At 46.9% G+C, this 27,573-nt stretch overlaps 1 protein-coding gene across 1 annotated transcript in view; it reads left to right on the top strand.

Annotated features, from left to right (window-relative positions):
• The first annotated feature begins 9,826 nt into the window (after positions 1–9,826).
• Positions 9,827–27,573, top strand: part of USP22 (ubiquitin specific peptidase 22) — a 43,471-nt gene continuing 25,724 nt past the window's right edge. Inside the window, exons 1-2 of the mRNA XM_054458501.2 lie at positions 9,827–10,302; positions 24,252–24,384. Of these exons, the coding sequence (XP_054314476.1) occupies positions 10,132–10,302; positions 24,252–24,384 (304 nt within the window). The 5' untranslated portion in view covers positions 9,827–10,131. The remainder of the gene's footprint in view (positions 10,303–24,251; positions 24,385–27,573) is intronic.

Genomic DNA, 27,573 nt, shown 5'->3' with positions numbered 1-27,573 from the left:
AGGTGGGAGCATCACTTGAGCCTGGGAGGCAGAGGTTGCAGTGAACCAAGATCCTGCCACTGCATTCCAGCCTGGGTGACAAAGTGAGACCCTGTCTCAAAAAAAAAAAAAAAAAAAAAAAAAAAAAAATTCAGTTACGCCTCTTTGCATCATTTTTTAGTGGCTATTCTAGGGATTATAATATCAATCTTTGTATTTTCATAATCTATTTAAATTTAATATTGTAGCTCTTCACATAAAATATGGAAATCTTAGAACTTTATAAGTCCATTTACACCTCCTTCCTGTCCCTTGTGTAACAGTTGTCATATGCATTGTATCTATGCATATATTATAAACCATTGGAAAAATGTTATGATTTTCACTTTAAATAATCATATGTATTCTGATGCTCTTCATTTCATGCCTTGAATATCTAAGTCTCCATCTGGTACTTTTTCCCGTTGGCCCATAGAACTTCCTTCTCTTTTTTTTTGAGACGGAGTCTCACTCTGTCACCCAGGCTGACAGATCTCGGTTCATTGCAACCTCCATCTCCCAGGTTCAAGTGATCCTCCCACCTCAGCCTCCTGAGTAGTTTGACTACAGGTGCAAGCCACCATGCCCAGCTAAGTTTTGTATTTTTTGTTGAGTAGGGTTTTTGCTAAGCTGCTTAGGCTAGTCTCAAACTCCTGAGTTCAAGTGATCTGCCCACCTCAGCCTCCCAAATTACAGCCATGAGCCACTGCACCCAGCCCTGATTTCTTGTAGCACAGATTTGCTGGAGAAGAATTATCTTAACTTTCTTTTATATGAAATGTATTTATTTTATCTTTATCACTGATGGATATTTTCATTACATATAGAAATAGATGTTGACAATTTTTGTCTTCCAACACTTTCAAAATACTGTTCCACTGTTTTCCTATTTTATTTCAATAGGTTTTTGGGGGACAGGACAGTAAGTTCTTTAGTGGTGATTTCTGAGATTTTGGTGCAAATCTTCTTTTTTTTTTTTTTGAGACGGAGTCTCTCTCTGTCACCCAGGCTGGATGGAATGCAGTGGCACGATCTTGGATCACTGCAACCTCCTCCGCCTCCTGGGTTCAAGCTATCTCCTGCCTCAGCCTCCCAAGTAGCTGGCATTACAGGCACACACGACCATGCCTGGCTAATTTTTTTTTTTTTAAATTTATGAAGTATTTATTGATGATTCTTGGGTGTTTCTCGGAGAGGGGGATATGGGAGGGTCATAGGATAATAGTGGAGAGAAGGTCAGGAGATAAACACATGAACAAAGGTCTCTGGTTTTCCTAGGCAGAGGTCCCTGCAGCCTTCTGCAGTGTTTGTGCCCCTGGGTACTTGAGATTAGGGAGTGGTGATGACTCTTAAAGAGCATGCTGCCTTCAAGCATCTGTTTAACAAAGCACATCTTGCACCGCCCTTAATCCATTTAACCCTGAGTTGACACAGCACATGTTTCAGAGAGCAGGGGGCTGGGGGAAAGGCCATAGATCAACAGCATCCCAAGGCAGAAGAATTTTTCCTAGTCAGAACAAAATGGAGTCTCCTATGCCCACCCCTTTCTACACAGACACAGCAACAATCTGATCTCTCCTTCCTTTCCCCACACTTCCCCCCTTCTTTTCAACAAAACCGCCATCGTCCTCATGACCCACTCCTGATGGTCGCTGTCTCTTCGGAGCTGTTGGGTACACCTCCCAGACAGGGTGGCTGGGCAGAGGCGCTCCTCACCTCCCAGACAGGGCGGCCGGGCAGAGGCGCTCCTCGCTTCCCAGAGGGGGCCGCCCAGGCAGAGGCGCTCCTCACTTCCCAGACGGGGCCGCCCGGGCAGAGGCGCTCCTCACTTCCTCCCAGACCGGGTGGCAGCCGGGCAGAGGCGCTCCTCACCTCCCAGACGGGGCGGCCGAGCAGAGGCGCTCTTCACTTCCCAGAGGGGGCGGCCGGGCAGAGGCGCTCCTCACTTCCCAGACCGGGCGGCCGGGCAGAGGCGCTCCTCACTTCCCAGACGGGGTGGCCGGGCAGAGACGCTCCTCACTTCCTCCCAGACGGGGTGGCGGCCAGGCAGAGGCGCTCCTCACTTCCCAGACTGGGCGGCCGGGCAGAGGCGCTCCTCACTTCCCAGACTGGGCGGCCGGGCAGAGGCGCTCCTCACTTCCCAGACTGGGCGGCCGGGCAGAGGCGCTCCTCACCTCCTAGACGGGGTGGCCAAGCAGAGGCGCTCCTCACTTCCCAGACGGTGTGGCGGCTGGGCAGAGGCGCTCCTCCCTTCCCAGATGGGGCAGCCAGGCAGAGGCGCTCCTCACTTCCTCCCAGATGGGGTGGCGGCCAGGCAGAGGCGCTCCTCACTTCCCAGAGGGGGCAGCCGGGCAGAGGTGCTCCTCACTTCCTCCCAGACGGGGTGGCAGCCGGGCAGAGGCACTCCTCACCTCCCAGACGGGGCGGCCGGGCAGAGGTGCTCCTCATCTCCCAGACGGGGCAGCCGGGCAGAGGTGCTCCTCACTTCCTCCCAGACGGGGTGACAGCCGGGCAGAGGCGCTCCTCACCTCCCAGACGGGGCGGCCGGGCAGAGGTGCTCCTCATCTCCCAGACAGGGTGGCCGGGCAGAGGTGGTCCTCATCTCCCAGACGGGGCGGCCGGGCAGAGGTGCTCCTCGTCTCCCAGACGGGGCAGCCGGGCAGAGGTGCTCCTCACTTCCTCCCAGATGGGGTGACGGCCGGGCAGAGGCGCTCCTCACCTCCCAGACGGAGTGGTCAGGCAGAGGCGCTCCTCACTTCCCATATGGGGTGGCGGCCGGGCAGAGGCGCTCCTCACTTCCTCCCAGACGGGGTGGCGGCCAGGCAGAGGCGCTCCTCACTTCCCAGACGGGGCAGCTGGGCAGAGGTGCTCCTCACTTCCTCCCAGACGGGGTGGCGGCTGGGCAGAGGCGCTCCTCACCTCCCAGACGGGGCGGCCGGGCAGAGGCGCTCCTCCCTTCCCAGACGGAGTGGCCATGCAGAGGCGCTCCTCACCTCCCAGAGTGGGCGGCCGGGCAGAGGTGCTCCTCACCTCCCAGAGTGGGCGGCCGGGCAGAGGCGCTCCTCACTTCCCAGAGTGGGCGGCCGGGCAGAGGCGCTCCTCACTTCCCATAGGGGGTGGCAGCCGGGCAGAGGCGCTCCTCACTTCCCAGATGGGGCAGCTGGGCAGAGGTGCTCCTCACTTCCTCCCAGACGGGGTGGCGGCCAGGCAGAGGCGCTCCTCACCTCCCAGACGGGGCGGCCGGGCAGAGGCACTCCTCACCTCCCAGAAGGGGCGGCTGGGCAGAGGCGCTCCTCACTTCCCATATGGGGTGGCAGCCTGGCTAATTTTTTTTGTATTTTTAGTAGAGACAGGGTTTCACCATATTGGCCAGGCTGGTCTTGAACTCCTGACCTCAGGCAATCCACCTGCCTCAGCCTCCTAAAGTGCTGGGATTACAGGCATGAGCCACCATGCCCAGCCCTCTTATTTTCTTGATAAGAAGAAAGTCATTGTTGCCTTTAAATAATGTCTTATTTTCCTCTGGCTTCTGTCAAAATTTGCTCTTTACTATTTGTCTTCAGCAGTTAAACTATAATGGGCTTATATGCATTTTCTTCACATTGATCCTACTTGGAATTCAATGGCATTTTTGAATCTGCAAATTTGTATCTTTCAGCAAACTTGGGAAAATTTCTGCCAGTATCCCTTCAGACATTTTTTCTCTCTCATTCTTCCATGTTTCCCTCCAGGACTTGAATTAAACATATTCTCAGCCTTTGATATTGCCCTACAGGTTTCTGAGACTTTTTTTTTTTTTTCTTACAACTATTTTTTCTTTGTTCTTATGTCATTTCCATTCTGCCTTTAAGCTCATTTGGTGACCTTTTTATTGCAGATATTGATATTTCATTTCCAGGATTTCTATTTGGTTCTTTTGTATAGTTTTCATTTCACTGCTATTTTCTTTTTGTTTTTTTTAGAGACAAGGTCTGGCTCTCTTGCCCAGGCTGGAATGCAGTGGTGTGATCATGGCTCACTATAGCCTGCAACTCCTGGGCTCAAGTGATCCTCCCACCTCAGCCACCCAAGTAGCTGGGATTACAGGTGTGTACCGCCACACCCAGCTCTTTTTTTTTTTTTTTTTTTTTTTTTTGTAGAGACAGAGTTTCATCATGTTGCCTAGGCTGGAATTTGTTTTTTGTAGATACAGGGTCTCACTATGTTGCCCAGGCTGGTCTTGAACTCTTGGCCTCAGCCTCCCAAAGTGCTGGGATTACAGGTGTGAACCACTGCACCTGGCCTTCATTGCTATTTTCCATCTTTTCATTCATTTCAAACATACTTTCCTTTACCTCATTGTGCACAGTTACCATAGCTGCTTTGAATTCCTCACATACTAATTTCAATATCTGACATATCTTATGGTTGATCATCTTTGCTGTTTTATTTCTTAAAAAGGGGCACATTTTCCTGTTTCTTCATATGTCAAATAATTTTGACCTGGGCGCAGTGGCTCATGCCTGTAACCCCAGCACTTTGGGAAGCTGAGGCAGGTGGATCACCTGAGGTTGGGAGTGTGATACCAGCCTGACCAACGTGAAGAAACCCCGTCTCTACTAAAAAATACAAAATTAGCCAGGCGTGGTGGCACATGCCTGTAGTCCCAGCTACTCTGAAGGCTGAGGCAGGAGAATTGCTTGAACCTGGGAGGTGGAGGTTGCAGTGAGCCAAGATCGCGCCATTGCACTCCAGCCTGGGCAACAAGAGTGAAACTCCATCTCAAAAAATAATAATAATAATAATAATAATAATTTTGGATCATATCCTGGACATTACTACTGTTATGTTGTTGAAAGTATGAATTTTGTTATATACCTCCAAAGACAGTTAATATTTTTGTTTTAGCAGGCAATTAATGGTATTTAGTGGTTTCTTGACTAGTAGATTACATCTCTGCTCACTTCTTTTTGTTCTAGTTTGGCTGCTTGGAATTTGCCCCATAGGAGTGGTTTGGTGGTCAACTGGACCCCTGGATGTAGTTTATGCACAGATTCTGGGGCCTCCCATTACTGAATCTCTTCTCACTTTTCAGTGGCTTTTGTTGCTCTGTGCTCTGTCTTCTGCTTCTTCAGTCCAGAAATACCGTGGGTTTTCTATCAGAGTTTCAGGCTTCCTGTCTAGATTCCAAGTATGGCCTGTCCTCAGTCTATAAACCATCGACGTCAGGTTACTCCCATTGGGCAGGTCCCTTTTTCCATGTGTCTGCACCTAACTAGGTCTGCCTGCTTTGGTTCACTCTCCAAAGCCTTTAGATATTTGTGCTTGCATTATGTCCACAATTCATAGTTGTTATATGAGGGAGGATTGGTCTAGGATTATTACTTGACCATCTAGGAACCACAATTCCATGGATGTTTTAAATTCTTTTAAATTTAAAAAAAATTTAGAAAATAACATTTAAGGCTGTGTTAGTGTCATGCATGGTGGGAAATGCCTTTTCAGGCAAAAACCTGACTAGGTCACACTCCTTTTTAAAAACTGTCTTCCATACCTAGGTGAGGCATCAAAAAACATTTCCAGATCCCCTCCACCATACCTTTCTGGGGAAGATTACGGTAAAGAGGTATCTTGGAGTATTATGATATTACCTAGACTTTCCTTTATTGCTGCAGTTTTATATTCCTATAACATCCTGCTAATGTTGCTGGCAATATTGCTACTAAGCACACTACATTGTGGGATTCTTTTTTTTTTTTTTTTTGAGACACCATCTTACTGTGTCATCAAGGCTGGAGTGCAGTGGCACGATCTTGGCTCACTGCAACCTCCACCTCCCAGATTTAAGTGATCCTCCTGCCTCAGCCTCCCAAGTAGCTAGGATTACAGTCATGCACCATCATGCCTGGCTAATTTTTGTATTTTTAGCAGAGATGGGGTTTTACCATGTTGGCCAGGCTGGTCTTGAACTCCTGGCCTTCAGTGATCCACCCACCTTGGCCTCCCAAGGTGCTGGGATTACAGGTGTGGGCCACCTAGCTTTTTTTTTTGAGACAGAGTCTCGCTCTGTCGCCCAGGTTGGAGTGCAGTGGCGCAATCTCAGCTCACTGCAACTTCTGCCTCCCGCTTTCCAAGTAGCTGGGACTACAAAGCGAGCCACCACATCCAGCTAATTTTTTTAGTAGAGACGGGGTTTCACCATGTTAGCCAGGAAGGTCTTGATCTCCTGACCTTGTGATCCGCCCGCCTCGGCCTCCCAAAGTGCTGGGATTACAGGCGTGAGCCACCATGGCCGGCCTTTTTTTTTTTTAAATAATAATAAAAAAAAATTCTCCCCTCCCATCCCCCTGGGATTCTTGAAGCAAGAAATTGTTGTAATCATCTCAATTCCCAGCAACTATCAGATCAATAACTGCTAAGGTTTCTTGAGCCCTTAATAAACAACAAGCACTTGCTAAGAGTTTTGTATGGATTATCTCATTTATTCCTTGCCATACACTTCAATGTAAGCACAGCTGATATTCTCCCAATATTAACAGATAAGTAAACAGGCTGAGAAATTTAGGCAATCTGCCCAAGGTTACACAGACAGTAGGTGGTAGAGCCAGACTGTAATTTAGCAATCTGACTTGATTCTTGGATACATGAATAAATGAATATATTGAACATGTGGGCCACTGTTTTCTACATGTTGTAGAACAGTGTGTTCCCTTGTACCATGACACTTTGTCATTTCTTTTTAAGTTTTAGTGATTTTTAAATACAAAGGAATATATTAATTTTCATTGTAAGAAAACATTCAAACGTTACAGATTAAGTCACATCTATTAAGTCACATCTACCTTTTCCTTTCCAGAATTTACTGTTATTGATGGGTGTGTTTCTTTCTTCCAGGGCTTCCATATTTTCTGTAATTTTCTGCAATTTGTTTTATTCATTTATGTTTTATGACTTTTTGTACTAGTACTTACAGATCTAGTTCTTTTTTTTTTTTTTTCTCTGTTGCCCAGGCTGGAATCAGTGGCATGATCAGGGCTCATTGCAGCCTCAACCTCCTATGCTCAAACAATCCTCCCTCCTCAGCCTGCTGGGTAGCTGGGACTACAGGCATGCGCCACCACAATTGGCTTTTTTTTTTTTATTATTATTTCTTTGTAGAGATAGAGTTTCATCACATTGCCCAAGCTGGACTTCATTCTTTTTAATGCTGTGTGCTATTCCCTAGAATGGCTAGTCCATCATTTATTCAATGATTCTCCTATTAATCGTCATTAACGTTTCCATTTGTTTCCCATTAGAAAAAAAGCACTTCATCCGCACATCTTTTGGGGGCTGCTTCTTAAGAGTATATTCTGTAGTTTAAATTTTTTTTAATCACTAAGGTTGTTCTGATTATTGAACATTTAAATCATTATAATTGATTCAAGTGGACAGCACAGATATTCTTCTGTGTTTAGATGATCATATTGATAAAAAAAGATAATAAATATTAGGGCCTGAATGCTAAGTGCACATCTGTGAAGCCAAATCATATTTGTATAAGCCCAACAATATGAGAAAACTCCTTACATCAATATTTATAGAGATGGATCACATATTTTTGTAATTCCTGACTTACTAGTTATGATTTTAGTTTTTCGTAAGCTGACATTCTTTCCTCTAACATAAACATGGTTTTCCTTAACAAGTGTTTTATTCTAGAAATGATCTTGTTAGATTTTTCTGTAAATGTGTTTCGGGTTAATTAATTCGGCAGGGTTTTGTTTTGTTTAGAGATAGGGTCTTGCTTTGTTGCCCAGGCTGGAGTGTAGTGGCACAATCACAGCTCACTGCAGCCTTGACCTCCTGAGCTCTGCGATCCTCTTGCCGTAGTCTCTGGAGTAGCTGGGACTACTACAGGGCTTCACCAGGTAATTCCGAGTACCTGCATGTAGCCAATACAGTTCTGGGAACTTGCGGCTGTAGTAGTACGTAAAACACACAAGTATCATTACCTTCTTGGAGGCCGGGCGCAGTGGCTCACGCCTATAATCCCAGCACTTTGGGAGGCCGAGGCGGCTGGACCACTTGCTGTCAGAAGTTCAAAACCAGCCTGACAAAACCCGATTTCCAGTAAAAGTTCCAGATCAACATGGTGAAAGCCCCTCTCTACTAAAAATACAAAAATTAGCCAGGCGTGGTGGCAGGCGCCTGTAATATCAGCTACTGGGGAGGCTGAGGCAGGAGAATCGCTTGAATCTGGGAGGCAGAGGTTTCACTGAGCCGAGATTGCACCACTGTACTCCAGGCTTGGGCAACAGAGCGAGACTCTGTTTCAAAAATAAAAAAAATTAAAAAAAATGATTACCCTCTTGGAATTTTTCATGCTATTGAGGGAAGAGACAATAAAAAAATAAGTAAATATTCATTACGCCAGATAGTGATAAATTCTTCGGAGAAAAACAAAGCAGGGTAAGGGAATGGAGAATTTTGGGGGGCTTGCAATTTTCATTAGGGTGGCAATTTTCCTTTTCACGGAAAAGGAGGTGTGTGATAAAGCTGGAAGGAGGTGAGCGAGCATCACCCATGGAATATAAGGATGCGGAGGGTAAGGGGGTGGGGAAAGCATTTTAGGGAGAGGGTACTGCAAGCACAAAGGCCATGAGGCAAAAACCTGTGCTCGGCAATTTGTCTTGGCCACAAAAGCTTTATTCTAGTCGTCAGCCCATTAAACCCTGCAGTTTTAAGTGTTGTGAGATCACAATTTTAATTTTTTAACTTGTGATGGCTCTGGACGGCCATTGCTGTTTCCTGCAATCTGTGGATGAATGAGCAAAGGAGTTAGCAGTGGGATGAGTACAGGGGAGCAGCACCACACCTGACACCTTATCCAAGTTCCCCCAGACCCTTGGCGCCCTGGCTCCCCCAGAACTTTGTTTGCATTCGTCTTTAAAGGTCTTCTCAGTTTGCCTTGGGTCAGTTATTTGTATACCGATTAGACCTGTGCCGCCCACTGCGGTAGCAGCTAGTAGGAATTGGATGTGCTTTAAGTGTAAATACCAGTTTTCGAAGACTTGCTGCAAAAACTGTAAAACATTCCACTAAGGATTTTGCAATACTGCCTACATGCTGAAATAATTTGACTCTATTGGGTTAAGATATATTACTATAACTTTCTTTTTTCATTAGAAAAATGTAGCCACTAGCAAATGTGAAGTGTCAGGCGTGTGGCGCGCAGATGCCTCTTTCAACTGGATGGCGCCCGGTTGGCCCCTCACTATCCGCGGGCTCCCGACAGGAGGCGCCCCAGCTTGCGGCCGGGAGCAGCGCCTAGCAGGCAGTTGGCAGTTCCAACCCCGGGCCACGGCACTGCAGGGCCCGACCCAGGTTACGGCAACCGGGGGTCCTGCAGACAGCTCCCGATTACGGGGTGCTGTTGGGTGGGAAAGCGCAGGTCCTGGATGGAAGCCCGACCTGCGGCGCTCCAGCTCATCGCCCCGCCTCTTTGCGGCAGAGCTCAGGCCGGCGCAAACCGGTTCAGTGCTAGGACGGACGCCTCGCGCCGCCCAACCGCAGCACGCCCCCACCTCCCCAGTCCTCTGGAAGAGACAGGGAACATCTAGTCGCCAGGGTCCCGGGAGGCGGCTCTGTACCAGACGGACTGTACTGAGAGCCTATGACAATGGCCGAAGGTGCCGGGGAGTGGCCGGCGACCAATAAAGGAAGGGAAGGGGCGGGCCCTCGTTAGCTTCCCCCCCCCGACCACGCTTCCTCCGGCGCGGGTCTACCCAGAGCCTATGGGCGCGCGAAAGTGGGGGAAGGGCCTGGCGCGGACTGGAGACTGCGCAGTGCGGTGCTGGCCGGGGATGACGTAATCTCCGTCCGCGGCCGCGGCGCCCCGCCCCGCGACGCCCTCCGCGAACCGGGAGAGCGCAGCGCAGGCGGTCCGCAGCAGCCGCAGCTCGGGGGCGGTGCCTGCCCTGCAGCCTCCCCTCGGCGATCGCGCAGCCCCATCTTTGTCCGGCCTCTGTGCTTTGTTCTCGGCGCCCGTGCCTTGGCCGGCCAGTCCCGCCGCCGAGCAGCCCCCACGCCGCGCTGGCGTCGTCCTCGCCTCCCTCGCCGCCGCCCCCCGCGCGCGGCCGGGCCTTGCCCCCCATGGTGTCCCGGCCAGAGCCCGAGGGCGAGGCCATGGACGCCGAGCTGGCAGTAGCGCCTCCGGGCTGCTCGCACCTGGGCAGCTTCAAGGTGGACAACTGGAAGCAGAACCTGCGGGCCATCTACCAGTGCTTCGTGTGGAGCGGCACGGCTGAGGCCCGCAAGCGCAAGGTGCGCCCGGCAGCCCACCCCGGGGCGGGCTCGGGGCTTCCTGCCGCTCCTGAGGCCGGCCGGCGGAGGGGCCCTTTTCCTGCCCCCTTCCCTCCCCCCTTGTCTTTCCTTGTCCTTCCTCTTCCTCTTTCCTGCCCTCTCTTCTCTTTATCCCTCCCCCCTCCTTTCCTTCCCCCCTCATCTTCCCCCTTTCAACTCCCTCCCTTCCCCCATCTCCTCATCTTCCTATCCTTTCCCTCTCCCCCCTTCTCCCATTCTTCCTTTCTGTCCCCCTCCTCGCTCCCCTCCCCCTCCCCCTCTCTCCCCTCCCCCTCCCCCCTCCCCTCCCCCGTCCCCCCTCCCCCTCCCCTCCTCATCTCTCTCCTCCCCCTCCCCTCCTCATCTCTCTCCTCCCCCTCCCCTCCTCCTCTCTCCCCTCCCCCTCCTCCTCTCTCCCCTCCCCCTCCTCCTCTCTCCCCTCCTCCTCTCTCCCCTCCTCCTCTCTCCCCTCCTCCTCTCTCCCCTCCTCCTCTCTCCCCTCCTCCTCTCTCCCCTCCTCCTCTCTCCCTTCCCCCTCCCCCTCCCCCCTCTCCGCCCTCCCCCTCCCCCCTCTCCGCCCTCCCCCTCCCTTACCCTTCTTGGCCCGGGAGGGGCGAGTGCTTCCGGGCGGGGGGCGGTGTTCTCCGGCCTTACTGCTTGGGGAGCCTGGGACTTCGGTGGGCGGTCCCAGGCGTTTCTGCGCGAGGTCCCTGCGGGGAACTCTCCTGGTTCTGGAGGGTTCGGGGCTGGATGGGGGTGCAAAGAAAGAAATATTTTAAAAAAATGAGTAAAGGATGGGGGGCTGTCGGGTTCTGGGCGTTGGTCTGCAGCGGTCACCCGCCGCCAGGAACGACCTTGTACGGGAGCTGGGGCAGGGGGCGGGTTGAGGGGCGCGGGGCGGGAGCTTCGCGGCTGCCTCGGGGCCCGCGAAGAGCTGGAGGTGGAGGGCGGCAGGGGCTGGGGCCGGAGCGAGCCTGTGGGTGCGGAGCGGCAGCCCGGGTTTGCCTTGCGGCCGAGGAGTAGACTTGGAAGCGCGCCGTGGGCTGTGGGAGGCCTTAACCAGGAGTGAGTCCCCTCGGGGAGCCCAGTCTTTCGTCCCACAGTTAGGCTTGCTAAGGGTTTGGAAATCAAAACGTAACGTGATTCTTCTATGTGAATAAACTTTATTTTTACAGTTTCACCCGCTTTTGTAGATTACAACTCGAGATTGGGAGTTGTGAGAGCAGTTTCCACCTTGAGTGGCATCTTTTTATTTATGGGAATACCAACAGGCCCGCTGAGATTGTAGGGTATGTTAATAAGCAACTAAAAAAAAAAAATTTTTTTTTTGAGACGAAGTCTCGCTCTTGCACCCCAGACTGGAGTGCAATGGCGCGATTTCGGCTCACTACAACCTCCGCCTCCCGGGTTCAGGCGATTCTCCTGCTTCAGCCTCCCGAGTAGCTGGGATTACAGGCTCCTGCTACCACGCCCGGCTAATTTTTGTATTTTTAGTAGAGACGGGGTTTCACCATGATGGCCAGGCTGGTCTCGAACTCCTGATCTCAGGTGATCCACCCGCCTCTGCCTCCCAAAGTGTTGGGATTACAGGCATGAGCCACCGCGCCCGGCCTCAAAATTTTTTTTATCGTAATGATATCCGGCAGCGTTATGTCTAGATGAACTAAAATCAGAGATAAAACGTTTCAGGATCGGAGTTAGAGTCTTGCTAGTAGAATTGTGTGTCTAAGAAAAGATGGCCTGGCTTGGCGCGGTGGCTGACGCCTGTAATCCCAGCACGTGGGGAGGCTGAGGCGGGCAGATCACGAGGTCAGGAGTTCGAGACCAGCCTGGCCAACATGGTGAAACCTCATCTCTGCTAAAAATACGAAAATCAGCTGGGTGTGATGGCGGGCGCCTGTAATCCCAGCTACTCCAGAGGCTGAGGCAAGAGAATCACTTCAACCCGGGTGGCGGAGGTTGCAGTGAGCAGTGAACGTGCCACTGTACTCCAGCCTGGGTGACAGAGCAAGACCCCGTCTGGAAAAAAAAAAGATGGCCTGGTTGAAGCCGGTCTTCTACAGGTGAATGTGCTGTTGCCACTCTGGGTCAGTAGTGTCCGGATTGCGACGTGATGCGCCCAAGATTCGTTTCTACTTTGGATGAAGTGGGGGGATTGCCCCACTCTTCCTCTCCCTCCTTTTCTTTTTCTCTTCCATCCCTCCCTCTCCCTTTCTTCCCCCCTCTGGTATTTTTTTAACCAAGCTGAAGGAGTCAAATTTAAACCATCATTAACTAACTTTGCTTAATTTTCTAAAGGAAAGAATTACTTTTTTTTTTCGCTACTTATGACTCTGATTAATCTTTTAATTTCAGATGTCAGTTGCTTAGTTTCAAAAATGTTGAGCCACATGTATGTTATTCACCAGTTAGAAGTTGAACTGTAGTCGGGTAGTGAAAATGTTTCTTTCAAAATTCAGGTGGGGGCTGCTGCAGTGCCAGTTGGCAGTGTGCCAGCAAGGAGCCCTTAAGCCCTCCATGCTTTTTCCTCTGACTGGGGGGACTTATTTACCTGTATCGCTTCATGTGCGGTGTCCTGCATTTCTAGCACTCTCTAGTGGCCCAGTTAAGGAAGAGTTGGTTTGAGAAATAGTTTAACAAACCTGATGATTAACAGTTGGACAATCTGCATAGGATTCCCATCAGATCTGTAAGCTTAGGACATTTTGTTTTTTAAATTTTATTTTATTAAAAATTATTTTTTGTAGAGACAGAGTCTTGCTCTGTTAGCCAGACTGGAGTGCAATGGTCTGATCAGTGATCACTGCAGTCTCAGACTCCTGGACTCCAGCCTCTCCTGAGTAGCTGGGACTATGGGCGTGTGTCACCATGACCGGCTAATATTTGTAGAAACAGTGTCTCACTATATTGCACAGGCTGGTCTTGAACTCCTGGACTCAAGCCATCCTCCTGTCTCCCAGAGTGCTGGGATTACAGGCCAGAGCCACTGAGCCCAGCCATATTTTTGGTTTTAATGATATGAACTTGACTGTAAAAGTACTTTAAGCTGATGATTGTGCCACTGTTCTCCAGCCTGGACAATAAAACCTATCTCAAAACAAACTTCAACTTGAATTATAATCTTTGTAAACAAGCAGGTACTTTTTGAGATTGACATCTCTGGTACAGTTTAACTAAAGAAGTGAATCCCTGAAGGAATAGGAATTACAAGTTTTGTTATCTAAGGACAGATGGGTTATGGATTTTTGTACCCAAACTTTGATTCTTCTTTTAACAGGCAGACCATTACAAAAACATGACCAGGCTTGATAAATTTCTGTCCAAAAGAAGCTTGAATTGCAGTAAAACTCTGTTTTTTGAGATGGAGTTTTCGCTCTTTTTGCCCAGGCTGGAGGGCAATGGCGCGATCTCAGCTCACCGCAGCCTCCCCCTCCAGGGTTTAAGTGATTCTCCCAAGTAGCTGGATTACAGGCATGCGCCAACATGCCCGGCTAATTTTGTATGTTTCGTAGAGATGGGGTTTCTCCATGTTGGTCAGACTGGTCTTGAACTCCTGACCTCAGGTGATCCACCCACCTTGGCCTCCCAAAGTGCTGGGATTACAGGCATGAGCCACCGCGCCTGGCCCGAATTGCAGTAAAACTCTTGTATTGCTGACTATAAAAATATTTCTGCTGGGCATGGTGGCTCACGCCCGTAATCCCAGCACTTTGGGAGGCCGAGGCGGGTGGATCACGAGGTCAGGAGATCGAGACCATCCTGGCTAACACGGCGAAACCCTGTCTTTACTGAAAATACACAAAATTAGCTGGGCATGGTGGCACGCGCTTGTCATCGCAGCTACTCGTGAGGCTGGGGCAGGAGAATCGCTTGAACCAGGGAGGTGGAGGTTGCAGTGAGCCGAGATCGCACCACTGCACTCCAGCCTGGGCGACAGAGTGAGACTGTCTCAAAAAAAAGAAAAAAACGATTTCCATGATTTAGGACTGGCACGACCACAGTGGCATCTCCTTTGTGTTTTTGGTGTGTGTTAAATATAACAAATTTCTTACCATTTCAGGGTTTGTCTGTAAAGATAGGAACTGGCAGGAAGTGATTATGATTTAGCATTCTACATTATATTTTGAATATAGACACTTTGGAGAGCAGGTAATGTTTTTAAAACCATTTCTCTCTTTGAATCTAAAATTTTATGGCACTGTGTCCTCAAAACACTTTTTAAATTTTTAAATTTTTTATTTTTTATGTATTTTTTTTTTGAGACAGGGTCTGTCTCTGTCACTCAGGCTGGAGTGCAGTGGTATGATCATGGCTCACTGCAGCCTCGAGTTCCTGGGGTCCAGTGATCCTCCTGCCTAAGCCTCACAAGTAGCTGGGACTGCAGGCATGCGCCACCACACCTGGCTAATTTTTGTATTTTTGGTAGCGATGAGTTTTGCGGTGTTGCCCAGGCTGGTCTTGAACTTCTGAGCTAATTGATCCTCTCTCCTTGGCCTCCCAAAGTGCTGGCATTACAGGCATGAGCCACCTCTCCCAGCCATCCAACAATGCCTCAGTTCGTCTTTACTGGCTCAGCCAGGTGCTGGGATGGTGGTGAGCACATTGTAGAGAGCTCTCATTACTTGTTTTTATTTTAATAGTCTAGCTCATTTTCCTGATATGTGCTATTGTCTTTATTTATTTATTAAAACAAAATAAAAGACTGGGTCTCCCTATGTTTCTCAGGCTGGTCTTGAACTCCTGGCCTTAGGGGATTCACCTCAGCCTCCCACAGTGCTGGGATGATATGTGCTATTTTAAAAGTATACTTTAAAACTTCGTTTCTTTGAGGAATTTACTTTTTACTTTATAGTGAACTGGATCTTTCAAATCATCACAACAAAACATTACACCATTCATACTAAGTGGGGTCTAAGTAAAAGGTCTAAAATGTAAACATTTTTCTGTTTAAGGTTTTAATTTTGAGGTCATTGTAGATTGACATACTGATGTAAGAAAATACAGTAATCCTGTGTATCTTTCCCCCATCCCCTATGGGTAACTTCTTGCAGAAATGGAGTACAATTACCACCAGGATATTGACATTGATACAGTGTATCTATAATATAATCCACCATCTCATTCAGATTTCCCCGCTTTTACTTCTACTCATTTGTGTTTGTGTATTTGGTTCATTAACTACACTGCATACTTTATTTAGAACTCATTGGTTTTTATCTAATGTCCTTATTCTGTCTCAGAATCCCACATTACTTTGAGTCTTCACGTCCTCTTGGGCTCTTCTAGACAGTGACAGTTTCTCATGCCGTCCTGTTTGGTGACCTTGAGAGTTTTGAGGAGTCCCGGTCATGTAGTTTGTAGAATGTCCCTCAGTTTTGGTTTTCTGATGTTTTTCTCATGATTTAGCTGTGGTTATGAGTTTTGGGAAGGAAGACCACAGAGATGAAGTGCCCTTCTCATTCCCGTGTATTAAGGATGATGCTGTCAAGATGTCTTGGGTTGCTGGGCTTGACTGAATGACTGAGGTCATGTTTGCCGGTTTCTCCACTGTGGAGTGACTCCCTCCTTTATGTACTGTTTATTTTGGAAGGGAGTCACTCTGCATAGGTACTCTACTGGGGTGGGGAGTTCTGTTCCTCCTCCTTGAGGACGGAGTAGCTACTTAAATTATTTGGAACGTTTATGTATGGAAGATTTGCTGATCCTCACTTGTGTGTTTATTCACTTGTGTGTATCAATATGGACTTGTGGATATTGAATATATGCTTTGGGTTATCATCCAGTGCTGTGTGGTTTGTTGTGTTGCTCCCATCATCTGGCTGTATCCACTGGGAGCTCTTTCAGCTGGCTCTGGTGTCCGTTTCACATAGCCACATTATTTTTTGTTTGTTGTTTTTGAGCACTTCCTTACTTTCTGGAGCTACATGATGTTCTGGGATCATCTTATGTGTGTTCTGCCCCAGCCTTAGACTCCAGCATTTTCCAAGGATCCCTAGTTCCTTTCTTGGGAGAATGGAATTAGAAACCAAGATCTGGGCACTGGTGTACTCATTATTACTGTGATATCCTGGCTTCTTGGCCCCCTCAAGGCACAGAGCTGGGAAACAGGTGTGTATATACAAATCCGTGCATATACATGTCTGTAATTATTTTGATATATATCCATCAGCATCCCTATTAAGCTCTACATGAGTTCATGTTTATATCTCCAACTCTAATCCATTTCTATAGGGATTATTCTAGCCTTCCCCTCCAGTTTATCTGTAACTTCTCTGTCCAGCAGAGAAAATGCTTGCTCCCACTATCGACAATCTATTTACTTACTTGTTCCGCTTTGGTATACGTGAAGAGAGGTTTCAGAATTGTTGTCCTGTACTCCCTTGGGAAATGACTTTACCCCCTTAGAGTACAGTGCTCAGTTACAGTTCCTTTTGCTTTTAGTCTTACACTCTCCCCTCATTTCCGCATTACTTAGGTATTTCCCTCCCCACCCCTCTTGGTGGAGTTGTGTCCTATATGTGTAATACAATTAGTTTCTTCTGCCTCAGCCTGCATTCCATAGGGCCTCATCAGTTATTTTTAAAATCGCATATATTAAGGTTTGCTCTTAGTGCTTTAAAGCTCAGTGGATTTTGACAGAGGTATCCACAACTACAGTGCTGTACAGAACAGTTGCACTGCCCCAAGAAATCCCTGTGCTTCACCTGCTAACTCTCCACAACCACTGTGATCTCGTCTCCATCTCGGAGGTTTTTCTCTTTCCAGAATGTCCTATCATTGGGTTCATACAGTCTGTAGCCTTTTCATACTGGCTTTTGTCTAGCAATATCCATTGTATCCATTGAGTGGATTGAAAGTTCATTCCTTTTTTTTTTTTTTTTGAGACAGAGTCTTGCTCTGTCGTCCAGGCTGGAGTGCAGTGGTGTGATCTTGGCTCACTGCAAGCTCTGCCTCCCGGGTTCACGCCATTCTCTTGCCTCAGCCTCCCGAGTAGCTGGGACTACAGGCACCTGCCACCATGCCCAGCTAATTTTTTTGTATTTTTAGTAGAGACTAGGTTTCACTGTGTTAGCCAGGATGGTCTCGATCTCCTGACCTTGTGATCTGCCTGCCTCAGCCTCCCAAAGTGCTGGGATTACAGGCATGAGACACGGCGCCCAGCCGAAAGTTCATTCCTTTTTATCTTTTAATGGTATTTATCATGTGGCTATACTGGTAAGTCGTTTAAGTTTCTTAATCTGTAGGTTCTGTCTTCATTCTTTTCTTACAGTTTTTTGCTTCTACTTTATCTGTTGAAAAACTTGGGCCTTTTGACTTATTGACTTTCCTATAGTCTGGATTTTGCTGTTTGCATACTCAACAGTGCAAGTTCAAAGTGGTTTTTTTTTTTTTTTGTCCTATTTCCTACAAATTGGTAGCAGGGTCTCCTATCAAGGCTTTTCCTGTGTTTAGCACACAGACTTGATCACCTCACTATCAAGCGGATGGAAGCTTAGATAGGAAGTAAACTCAGTTTTCAAGGATTAAAATGACCTGCCTAATAGATATGTGAGTCTTTTTGTTGCCTCTTGTTTTATGTTGGCCAATACCTGTAGCAGAGGGTGCTGAAGAGTAGAAATTGAGATAGAATTGAGTGTGAGTTTTATTATTACATGTTAGCAGCTCTGGTAAGAAACTCAGAGAATTAAGTGAGAACGATAGATTAAAATGAGGCTTTAGGATAATGTGATTGCTCCCCATACATGTGTAATTGACAGTTGCGTGAGGTGAGCTCAGTTTAAAGGAAGACTAGCCTAAGCTGGTCAGTACCAGGAGGATTTTGCCCCAGTTTGCTTCCGTCCAAGTGTGTGTCCCTCAGCACAGCATCTCTTGGGCTTCCTCATTTCCCGTTTATGATAATAGAGTACTCACCCCCATCCTTGAGGGATACATTCCAAGACTCCCGGTAGATGCCTGAAACCACAGGTAATACTGAACCCCATTTGTATTACGTGCAAACTTTTTTCCTTCATAATTTCATGGATAGATTTGTTCTTACTGTAGATCTTAGCAACCTCGTCATTTGATATTGTTTTCTTATTAAGAATTTTTACCGTTTCACGTAAAAGAAGCCCTTTATGGCTTTTCTTTGGCATATCCAAATTGCATCATCAGTACTCTTGAGCTTTGGAGCCATATTAAGCCAAATAAAAGTGGCCTGAACACAAGCCACTGCAACAGTTGATGTGATCAGCAAGACAGCTACCAAGTGACTTAAGGGGCAGGTGGCCTAGACGGCATGGAGAAGCTGGACAAAGGGATGGTCATGGGACAGAGCGGGATGTCACTCAGTTTCATCATGTTTCTCAGAACGGCGGGCAATTTAAAGCTTATGAATTGTTTATTTCTGGGATTTCCATGTTACTATTTTCAGACTGAGGTTGACTGTGGGTAACTGAAACCACAGCAAGCGGAACTGTAGGTAAGGGAGGACTGCTGTGATATTTTATATTTCATACGTAATTTCCTTCTGGTTTTGGTACTTGGGATACACTTTTTAGGTAGGCCTAGCAGGTAAGTCTCCTGACCTGTCCAAGGACATCCCCGGCAACTGCTGGGTTCCAGCCTTGAAATGAGGTCAGTCTGAGGTCTTTGCTGAATGAAATTACCCCTTCTGCAAATTGAAAGTTCTGGAGTCGCTGTACCCTTAGATTGATTTTGGCTCCGAGATTGAGGGGCCCGAGTCTGGACGCTGAGGTTTTTGAGGTTGGGGAACTTAATTTGAGAAGATTATCTAATTTTGGCAAAGTCTTTAGCTTTTCAGTGCCATTTTTTTTTCATATAAAGGATAGAATATTTAGGCCGGGCACGGTGGCTCACGCCTGTAATCCCAGCACTTTGGGAGGCCGAGGTGGGTGGATCACTTGAGGTCAGTAGTTCAAGACCATCCTGGCCAACATGGTGAAACCTCGTCTGTACTAAAATACAAAAAATTAGCCGAGCATGGTGGCACACGCCTGTAGTCCCAGATACTCGGGAGGCTGAGGCAGGGGAATCACTTGAACCTGGGAGGCGGAGGTTGCAGTTAGCCGAGATTACGCCACTGCACTCCAGCCTGGTGACAGAGCAAGACTCCATCTCAAAAAAAAAAAAAAATTTATACCTGTCCCTTCACTTATGTCAGTGTTTGAGTCCTTGAAAAAGTCACTGAAGAGAATGCACAAGAATTAAACTTACCTTCCTAAGATGCTCAGGTTTTAGACCAGTAGGAAGTCATGGGTAATGTGTGAAAAGTGCACTAGCTCTTAAGGTGGTGTGTCATGTTTGCACACTTTTAAAAACTGGACTCAAAATTCAATGTACTGTTGAGTCATCCCATAGGGTAAGTCTGGTTGACTACAAGGGCTCTGCCCCTCTTGCTCCTTTGCGTCCTTCTTGGGGTGGGAGGTAGTGTGAGTAAGGAGATAAGAGAACAGGATATTCAGAGGAATATTCTTAATATCGGGACTGAATTAATGAATTTGGCAGGGTGTTTCTGCACTGCATAAGATGAACAACAATTAAATAATTGATCCCTCTTCTAATTCCTGTCACATACAAATCCTAGTTATGTTTCAGGATTTACTTGCAGTCTACTGAATCTACTTGAATTAATTTATAGGAGAAAGGGATTTAATTCAGAAATCATTGCAAGGGCTATGGAGTAGTAGATTCTAGGTTGAATTTCTAGGAAAACCCGCCAGCCTGGGGAATCCTGCCTCTGCAGGAGCCACCACACCAGGAAGTGGTGTGCTGGGCTGCTTAAACAGTGCCACCCTTCCGGGGTCCATGTCAGCCTGTGGATGCCCCCACTGGGCCTCTCTTCTTAGCTTACTCACCAACCCCATCGTCTGCAAATGTGTCTCAAGATACGTTTGGAACATGAGCTGCAGGGGTGCCTGGGGAATGCATTTTCAACATTTTTTTTTTTTTTGAGACAGGGTCTGGTTCTGTTGCTCAGGCTAGAGGGCAGTGGTGCGATCTTGGCTCACTGCAGCCTTGACCTCCTGGGCTCAAACCATCCTGAGTAACTGGGACTACAGGTGTGCGCCACCATGCCCAGCTAATTTTTGCATTTTTTGTAGAGATGAGGTTTCCCCATTTGGCCCAGGCTGGTCTTGAACTCCTGGCCTCAAGCTGTCCTCTCACCTCGGCCTCCCAAAGTACTGCATTCCTGGCGTGAGCCAACACGCCTGGCTGTGTTTTCTACTTTACAGTGCTGTGAAAGGAGATAGAATAAAAATGAACGTGAATCCCATGTGAGTGACCTGGGCCTGCAAACAAACCACCACAAACCGAGTAACTTAGAACAACAGAAATTTCATCTCAAATTCTGAGACTGGACGTCCAAAATAAAGTGTTTGCAGGGTAGCCACTCCAGAGGCTATTCCTGGCCTCCTCCAGACACTGGAAGACATGTGCTACCTTACTCCTGTGTCTGCCTTTGTTACATTTAAATCTGATACAGTATTATCAATAGACGTGCTGCTCCACAGTGTAGATTGGGGAAAAATAATAATACAGTGTTGGCATTGTTTAACAACAGGATACATTCTGAGAAATGCATTGTTAGGCGATTTTGTCTTTGTGGGAACATCATGGAGTGACTTAATACAAAGCTAGGTGGTACAGCCTACTGCACACCCAGGCTGTGTGAGATGGAGCCTGTTGCTCCTAGGCAGCAAACCTGTACAGCATGTACTGTACTGAACACTGTAGGCAGTTGAAACATGATTGTAAGCATTTGTGTATCTATAGCTAAACACAGAGAAGGTTACAATAAAAATATGATACTATAATCTTCTGGGACCGCCATTGTACATGCAGCCTGTCATTCACTGAAACATTGCTATGTGGTGCGTGACTATACCAGACATAAGATTGAGGTTTTATCAGTATGTCAGAGACAGCTGTTTTCTGTATTTAGCGCCAGTTGTCTTGTTGGTTGGCTGCTTGAATAATGTTGGAGAAGCTGTCTCTTAGCTGTGTTGGCTCCATAAGGCCTGTAAAATGTGTCTTCCCTGGTGATTGGTAAACCCGTGCAGGGGAGCATCCTAGGTTGTGTAGTAGAGATAGACTATAATGGAGTGTGTAGCACAGTCCTAGGTTGTGTAGTAGAGATAGATTATAATGGAGTGTGTAGCACAGTCCTAGGTTGTGTAGTAGAGATAGACTATAATGGAGTGTGTAGCACAGCAGGAGCTTGTTGTGTTTAGTTGTTTTGTCCAGTGTTACGTTTCTGAGATTCATCCACGCTGCTGAGTATATCATAAGCTCCTTTTCATTGCTGTGTACTTTACTGAATTAACTGTAGTATAGTTTATTCTTTTACTAGTCGTGAACATTTTTATTTTCAGCGCTGGGGTGTTGCAAGTAATAATGCTACAAAAGTCCTTGTACATGTCTTTGGTTGCATATAAACCTATGAATTGAATGGTTAGGCTGTAGGGTACATATGTTCAATTTAATATTTGTCTTCTATCCATTTATTTGGAAAATAAGAAACCTACAACAAATAGCAAGAATGCTAAAATGAATATGTATACATTTATATGGATTCATCAATTGTTAGCTTCTTGCTAACTGGTTTTATGTCTGTACCTTTTTCTGAATCATCTGAGGGCTGATTGTAGACATCATGATAGTTTACCTCCTAAGAACTGGGACAGTCTCCTACATAAGCACAAAACAGTTATCACACTCAGAGTTTACTTTTTCAAATAGTACTATCTAACATATATTGTCCAACTTTAAATGCCTGAATTGTTCCAATAATATCCTTTATGCCTTTAAAAATTGGCATATAGGATTCAATCCAAGATCATGGATTGCATTTGATTTCATGTGTCTTTAGATTTGGTTCATCTAGAAATTCCTAGCCTATTTTTCTTTCATTACATTAATGTTTTTGAAGAGCTCAGGTCAGTCATTTTGCAGAAGTCCTTCAATTTGGATATACCTCCCTACTTCTCAGGAGCAGGTTCCAGATGGGTCGTGTTGGTCTGAGCATGCCACAGGCGCCGCCGTGTTGTTCTCTGCACTTGCCTGCTCTGTGGTGGGGATAAGTTTGGTTAGGGTGGCGGTGGCCAGAGTTCTCTGTTGTAGAGGTAATCTTTTCCCGTTTAATTGACTGAAGTAGTCTCTGGAGTGATACTCTGAAACTGTAGATATCTATTGCCTCAATACACAAGTACACATGTGTGCATGCATACATACATACACAAGCAGCCTGAGTTCCACCTCTGTGGGTTCAACCAACCACAAATCAAAGATATTTGGGGGAAAAAAGGGATAGGTGCATCAGTACTGAACATGTACAGACTTTTTCTCATGTCATTATTCCTGAAACAATACACTATAACCACTGTTTGCATAGCATCTACTTTGTATTAGGTATTGTAAGTAATCTAGAGATGATTGAAAGTTTATGGGAGGATGTGCATAGGTTATTTGCAAGTACATTTTGTATCAGGGACTTGAGTATCCGTGGAGTTTGGTACCTGAGGGGATCCTGGAATCAATTCCTAGATACCGAGGGACAATTGTATATGTAACAATATATTTTTTTAATCCAGGTGAAATTCACGTAATACAGTTAACCGTTTTAGAGGAATCATTCAGCAACATTTCATGGTTTACACGGCTGTGCAGTCACTGCCTTATCTCTATCAGATTTGAAAATGTTTTCATCTGTTCCTTGTTCTCCCTGTCCCCAGCCCCTGGCAACGTCCTATCTGAATTGTGTTGGTGGATTTATCTATCCTGAGTATTTCATATAAATAGATAGAATACGTGATCCTTTGTTTCTGGCTTCCTTCACTTAGCGTGATATTTTCAAGGCTAGTCTGCATTGTAGCATGTGTCAGTACTTTACTCCTTTCTGTGGTGGAGTAATTAATATTCCATTGTGTATATGCTACAGTTTGTTCATCCACTCATCTGTTGATGAATATATGGACCTTTTCTACTATTTTGACAGTTGTGAATGACACAATATTTTTTTACCCAATGGTTCTAGCATCTACTGATGATTCTTGTCTGAATCAGTTATTACTATGATAAGCATAAAATGAAGATCTTGTATTTTTTTCTTTGTACGATATTTATTAGATGGAATTCTCCTGCGAAGAAGACTTTGTGTTTGTATAGTATTAATTTCTTTTTTTAAAAATCTGATGGGTACATAGTAGGTGTATATGTTTATCAATCTGGACTTAGGGATTCTTTTAAAACTCAGTATAAATAATTCTCTTATTCATTTCTGTGCTCAAATTGTGCAAATATTGCCAGTGGCGGCTGTCCCTGTTCACATGTCCCATCAGTATTGTGAGTCAGTGGCACTCCTGGGTGGTTGGGGGTGTAAGGGTTGTTTAGCACTGTGCTCATCATTGCCGTGATTAACATTTCAGGTTTGTGAGGTCTGTTTCTTGGTAATGCCCTGCTCCTTTTTCTTTCTTCTGCACATTGCTTTGATTCATGTCTCCCTCCCTTTTTCTTATTGCTTCTAAATTTGCTGTGGTCCTGGAACCTGGATTCGCAAACCTGAAATGATGTCCAGGTTAAGGGTGACTAGGTGTGAGTTGCTGGCCTGCAGTGGGGATGGGAGCTGGGCTTGGGGTACCCATCAGGATCAGGAGGAGGAGGTGGGGGAACATCCCCGTAGCTTACAGGGTTTGGCAGTTGAAGTTGTGGGCTGAGTTTTCCTATGGGGAGCTAGTTTTCAACCGAATGAAGTCCTGTTTGGGGGAATTGAAAGGATTAAACTGATCCTCTAGAGTGGTAAGCCTTGGAGATGGAATTCCTTGTCCTTTCCTCCAGTAGCGGTCTTGGGGGGATGCTTTGCTTGACTGTTTTCCTCTGAGCACCCCTGTCCTATCACACAGCGCTCACTCCTCCTCTTCTCTGAATTTCAGGCCAAGTCCTGTATCTGCCATGTCTGTGGCGTCCACCTCAACAGGCTGCATTCCTGCCTCTACTGTGTCTTCTTCGGCTGTTTCACAAAGAAGCATATTCACGAGCATGCGAAGTCGAAGCGGCATAACCTGGGTGAGGCGACCTTCTGGGATGGGGGGATAGTTGTGGCCCCCAAATTGCTACTCTTTGATTTTTTGATTTGCAGTTCCACTCTTCCAAAAGTCCACTTTGCCCTTGTTTCAAGTAATGCGTGCCCCTCACTGGTGACACTTGGCAAGGGAAGTGGAAGGGACAAGCCAAACTCAGCTGAATCGCGCCCTCAGTTTGCCTTAGCATCCGACAGTTCTGAGTGAATGGCCTGCTGTCTTATGTCAAGCTGACTTCCTGTGAAAAGTTACACTGTCCCTGCTAATGAAACATCAGACCTTTTGAAACACATAGTTAGGAATCACCTTAGGCAAACATTTATAAAGAAAGAGCTCCATGCAATATGAGGTCGCTGAGGTTGGCGTGGGGTTGGGTGTGCATAGGTGATTTTATGGCCTTCAGCAATGGGTTTCATTGTTTCCAGTCACACAGTTCTTGAAAAGGCTCCCTTAGCACTGTGTGTGGCCTCAAGATTGATTTACCTTTCACAGCCTTACAAAATCAAACTCATTCTACATTCTAGAAGTTACATAAAACTCAGTTTTGCTCTTGGCTTTTTCTTTTTTTTTGAGATGGAGTCTCGCGCTGTCACCCAGGGTGGAGTGCGGTGGTGTGATCTTGGCTCACTGCAACCTCTGCCTCCTGGGTTCAAGCAGTTCTCCTGCCTCAGCCTTCCATGTAACAGATTACAGGTGCCTGCTACCACGCCTGGCTAATTTTTGTATTTTTAGTAGAGATGGGGTTTCCCTATGTTGGCCAGGTTGGTCTCAAAACTCCTGACCTCACGTGATCCTCCTGCCTCTGCCTCCCAAAGTGCAGGGATTACAGGCATGAACCATTGTGCCTGGCCTTGACTTTGTTTTCTGACTTTGTGCATTAATTGTTTCTTCTGCACAGTAGTGTTTTCCTTGGAATGCTTATGGAGTTGGCAGGATATCCTTCAGAATAGCATTTTCAAGGGATCCAAGCCAGAGACCTGTTTTAGGGAATAGTTCACGTGAGCCTAGCAATTCCAGGTAAAGATATTTTTAGGCCTTCCCGCCCTGAAGTTCTGTAATTTGATGCTCTCTTAAAAACATTAGCCTAGAAAGACCTATTGGAAACAACGTGCGAGTCCAAAAAGTCACTGCACCCACGTCCCTTACAGCTCTCTACAAGGAGTACTCGTAGTAAAGGATAAGACCCACGGCTTTAACTGAGGCTGACGACACAGAAAGTGTGTCTGATTTTTTTTTTTTGGAGACAGGGTCTCGCTTTGTCTGGAGTCCAGGCTGGAGTGCAGTGGCACAGTCATGGCTCCCTGCGGCCTTGACCTCCTGGGCTCAAGAGATCTTCTGCCTCAGCCTCTCGTTGGGACCACAGGCACACACCACCACATCTGGAATCCCAGCACTTTGGGAGGCCGAGTGACTTCCTGTGTTGAAAAATTTTTTGTAGGCTGGGCGTGGTGGCTCATGCCTATAATCCCAGCACTTTGGGAGACCAAGGTGGGCAGATCATGAGGTCAGGAGATCGAGACCATCCCGGCCAACATGGTGAAACCCCGTCTCTACTAAAAATAACAAAAAAATTAGCTGGGTGCTGTGGCGTGCGCCTGTAGTCCCAGCTACTTGGGAGGCTGAGGCAGGAGAATCGCTTGAACCCAGGAGGCGGAGGTTGCAGTGAGCCAAGATCGCACCACTGCACTCCAGCCTGGGCAACAGAGCGAGAATCTGTCTCAAAAAAAAAAAAAAAAAAAAAAAAAAATTGTGGAGACAGGGTCTCACTATGTTGCCTAGGCTAGTCTTGAGCTCCTGGGCTCAAGCGATCCTTCGGCTGTGGCCTCCCAAAGTGCTGGGATTACAGGAGTGAGCCACCATGCCTGGACACAGTGTGTCTGATTTTTTTTTCCCTACTAATTTTTTTTTTTAAAGAAGTGACATGAGGGAGGAGCGGTGTGGCTTGCACCTGTAATCCCAGCACTTTGGGAGGCTGAGGTTGGCAGATTACCTGAGCTCAGGAGCTCAAGACTAGTCTGGACAACATGGTGAAATCCTGTCTCTACAAAAAATTTAAAAATTAGCAGGGCGTGGTGGTGTGTGCCTGTGGTCCCAGCTACTCACTCAGGAGGTGGGAGGATCTCTTGAGCCTAGGAGGTCAAGGCTGTGGTGAGCTGTCATCAAGCCATTGTACTCCAACCTGGGTGATAGAGCAAGACTCAAAAAAATAAAGTAAAAAAGAAGTGAGACGATTTAAGGCAAAACATACCTGTACCTTCTACGATGTGTTTATGATCCAGCTGTTTTCTTATGGACATCTGGAAGCTGTCGCCTCAATATCATGCTGTGCAATGGCGCGGTCTCAGCTCACTGTAACCTCCGCCTCTCAGGTTCAAACAATTCTCCTGCCTCAGCCACCCGAGTAGCTGGGCTTACAGACGCACACCAACATGCCCAGCTAATTTTTGTATTTTTGTAGAGATGGGGTTTCACCATGTTGGCCAGGCTGGTCTTGAACTCCTGACCTCAGGTGATCGCCTGCCTCGGCCTCCCAAAGTGCTGGGATTACAGGCATGAGCCACTGCGCCTGGCCCTATTAACCATTTTTAAGTCTACAACTCGGTGACATTTAGCACATTTACAATGTTGTGTGTCCTCCATCTCTCTAGTTCGAAACTTTTTTGCACCGCAGAGGAATGCGCCGTTAACACATCACTGCCTGTTGCTCTCTCTCCTGTCCCTTAGTGACTTGAATCTACTTTCTGTCTCTGGGTTCTCCTTTCCTGGATATTTCATATGTGTGGAATCATATAACACGTGGCCCTTCGTGTCTGGCTTCTTTCCGCAAGCATGCATTTGTGATTCATCTGAGTTGCATCATGGATTAGTATTTCATTCCTTTGTATAGCTCAGTCATGTTCCATTGTGTATGTAGAACACATTCTTCATCTGTTCATCTGCTGATGGACGTTTGGGTTGTTCCCACTGTCTTAGCGCTTAGGAATAGTGCCATTGTGGACATCGTGTGTAATTCCAGGGGGGACATGTTTTCATTTCTCTTGGATGTATACCTAGAAGTGAGCTGGCAGGGTCATTAGGTCACTCTGCTTATGTGAAACACGATCTTTTTTTTATGGCTGCACCATTTTAATTCTCACCAGTGATGGACAAGCTTTCCAGTTTGTTCACATCCTTG

The sequence above is a fragment of the Pongo pygmaeus genome, chromosome 19 (genome assembly GCF_028885625.2).
Source record: "Pongo pygmaeus isolate AG05252 chromosome 19, NHGRI_mPonPyg2-v2.0_pri, whole genome shotgun sequence".
In the NCBI taxonomy this organism is placed as follows: domain Eukaryota; kingdom Metazoa; phylum Chordata; class Mammalia; order Primates; family Hominidae; genus Pongo; species Pongo pygmaeus.
The sequence above is the reverse complement of the archived record's forward strand: the minus strand, read 5'-3'. Positions and strand labels throughout refer to the sequence as shown.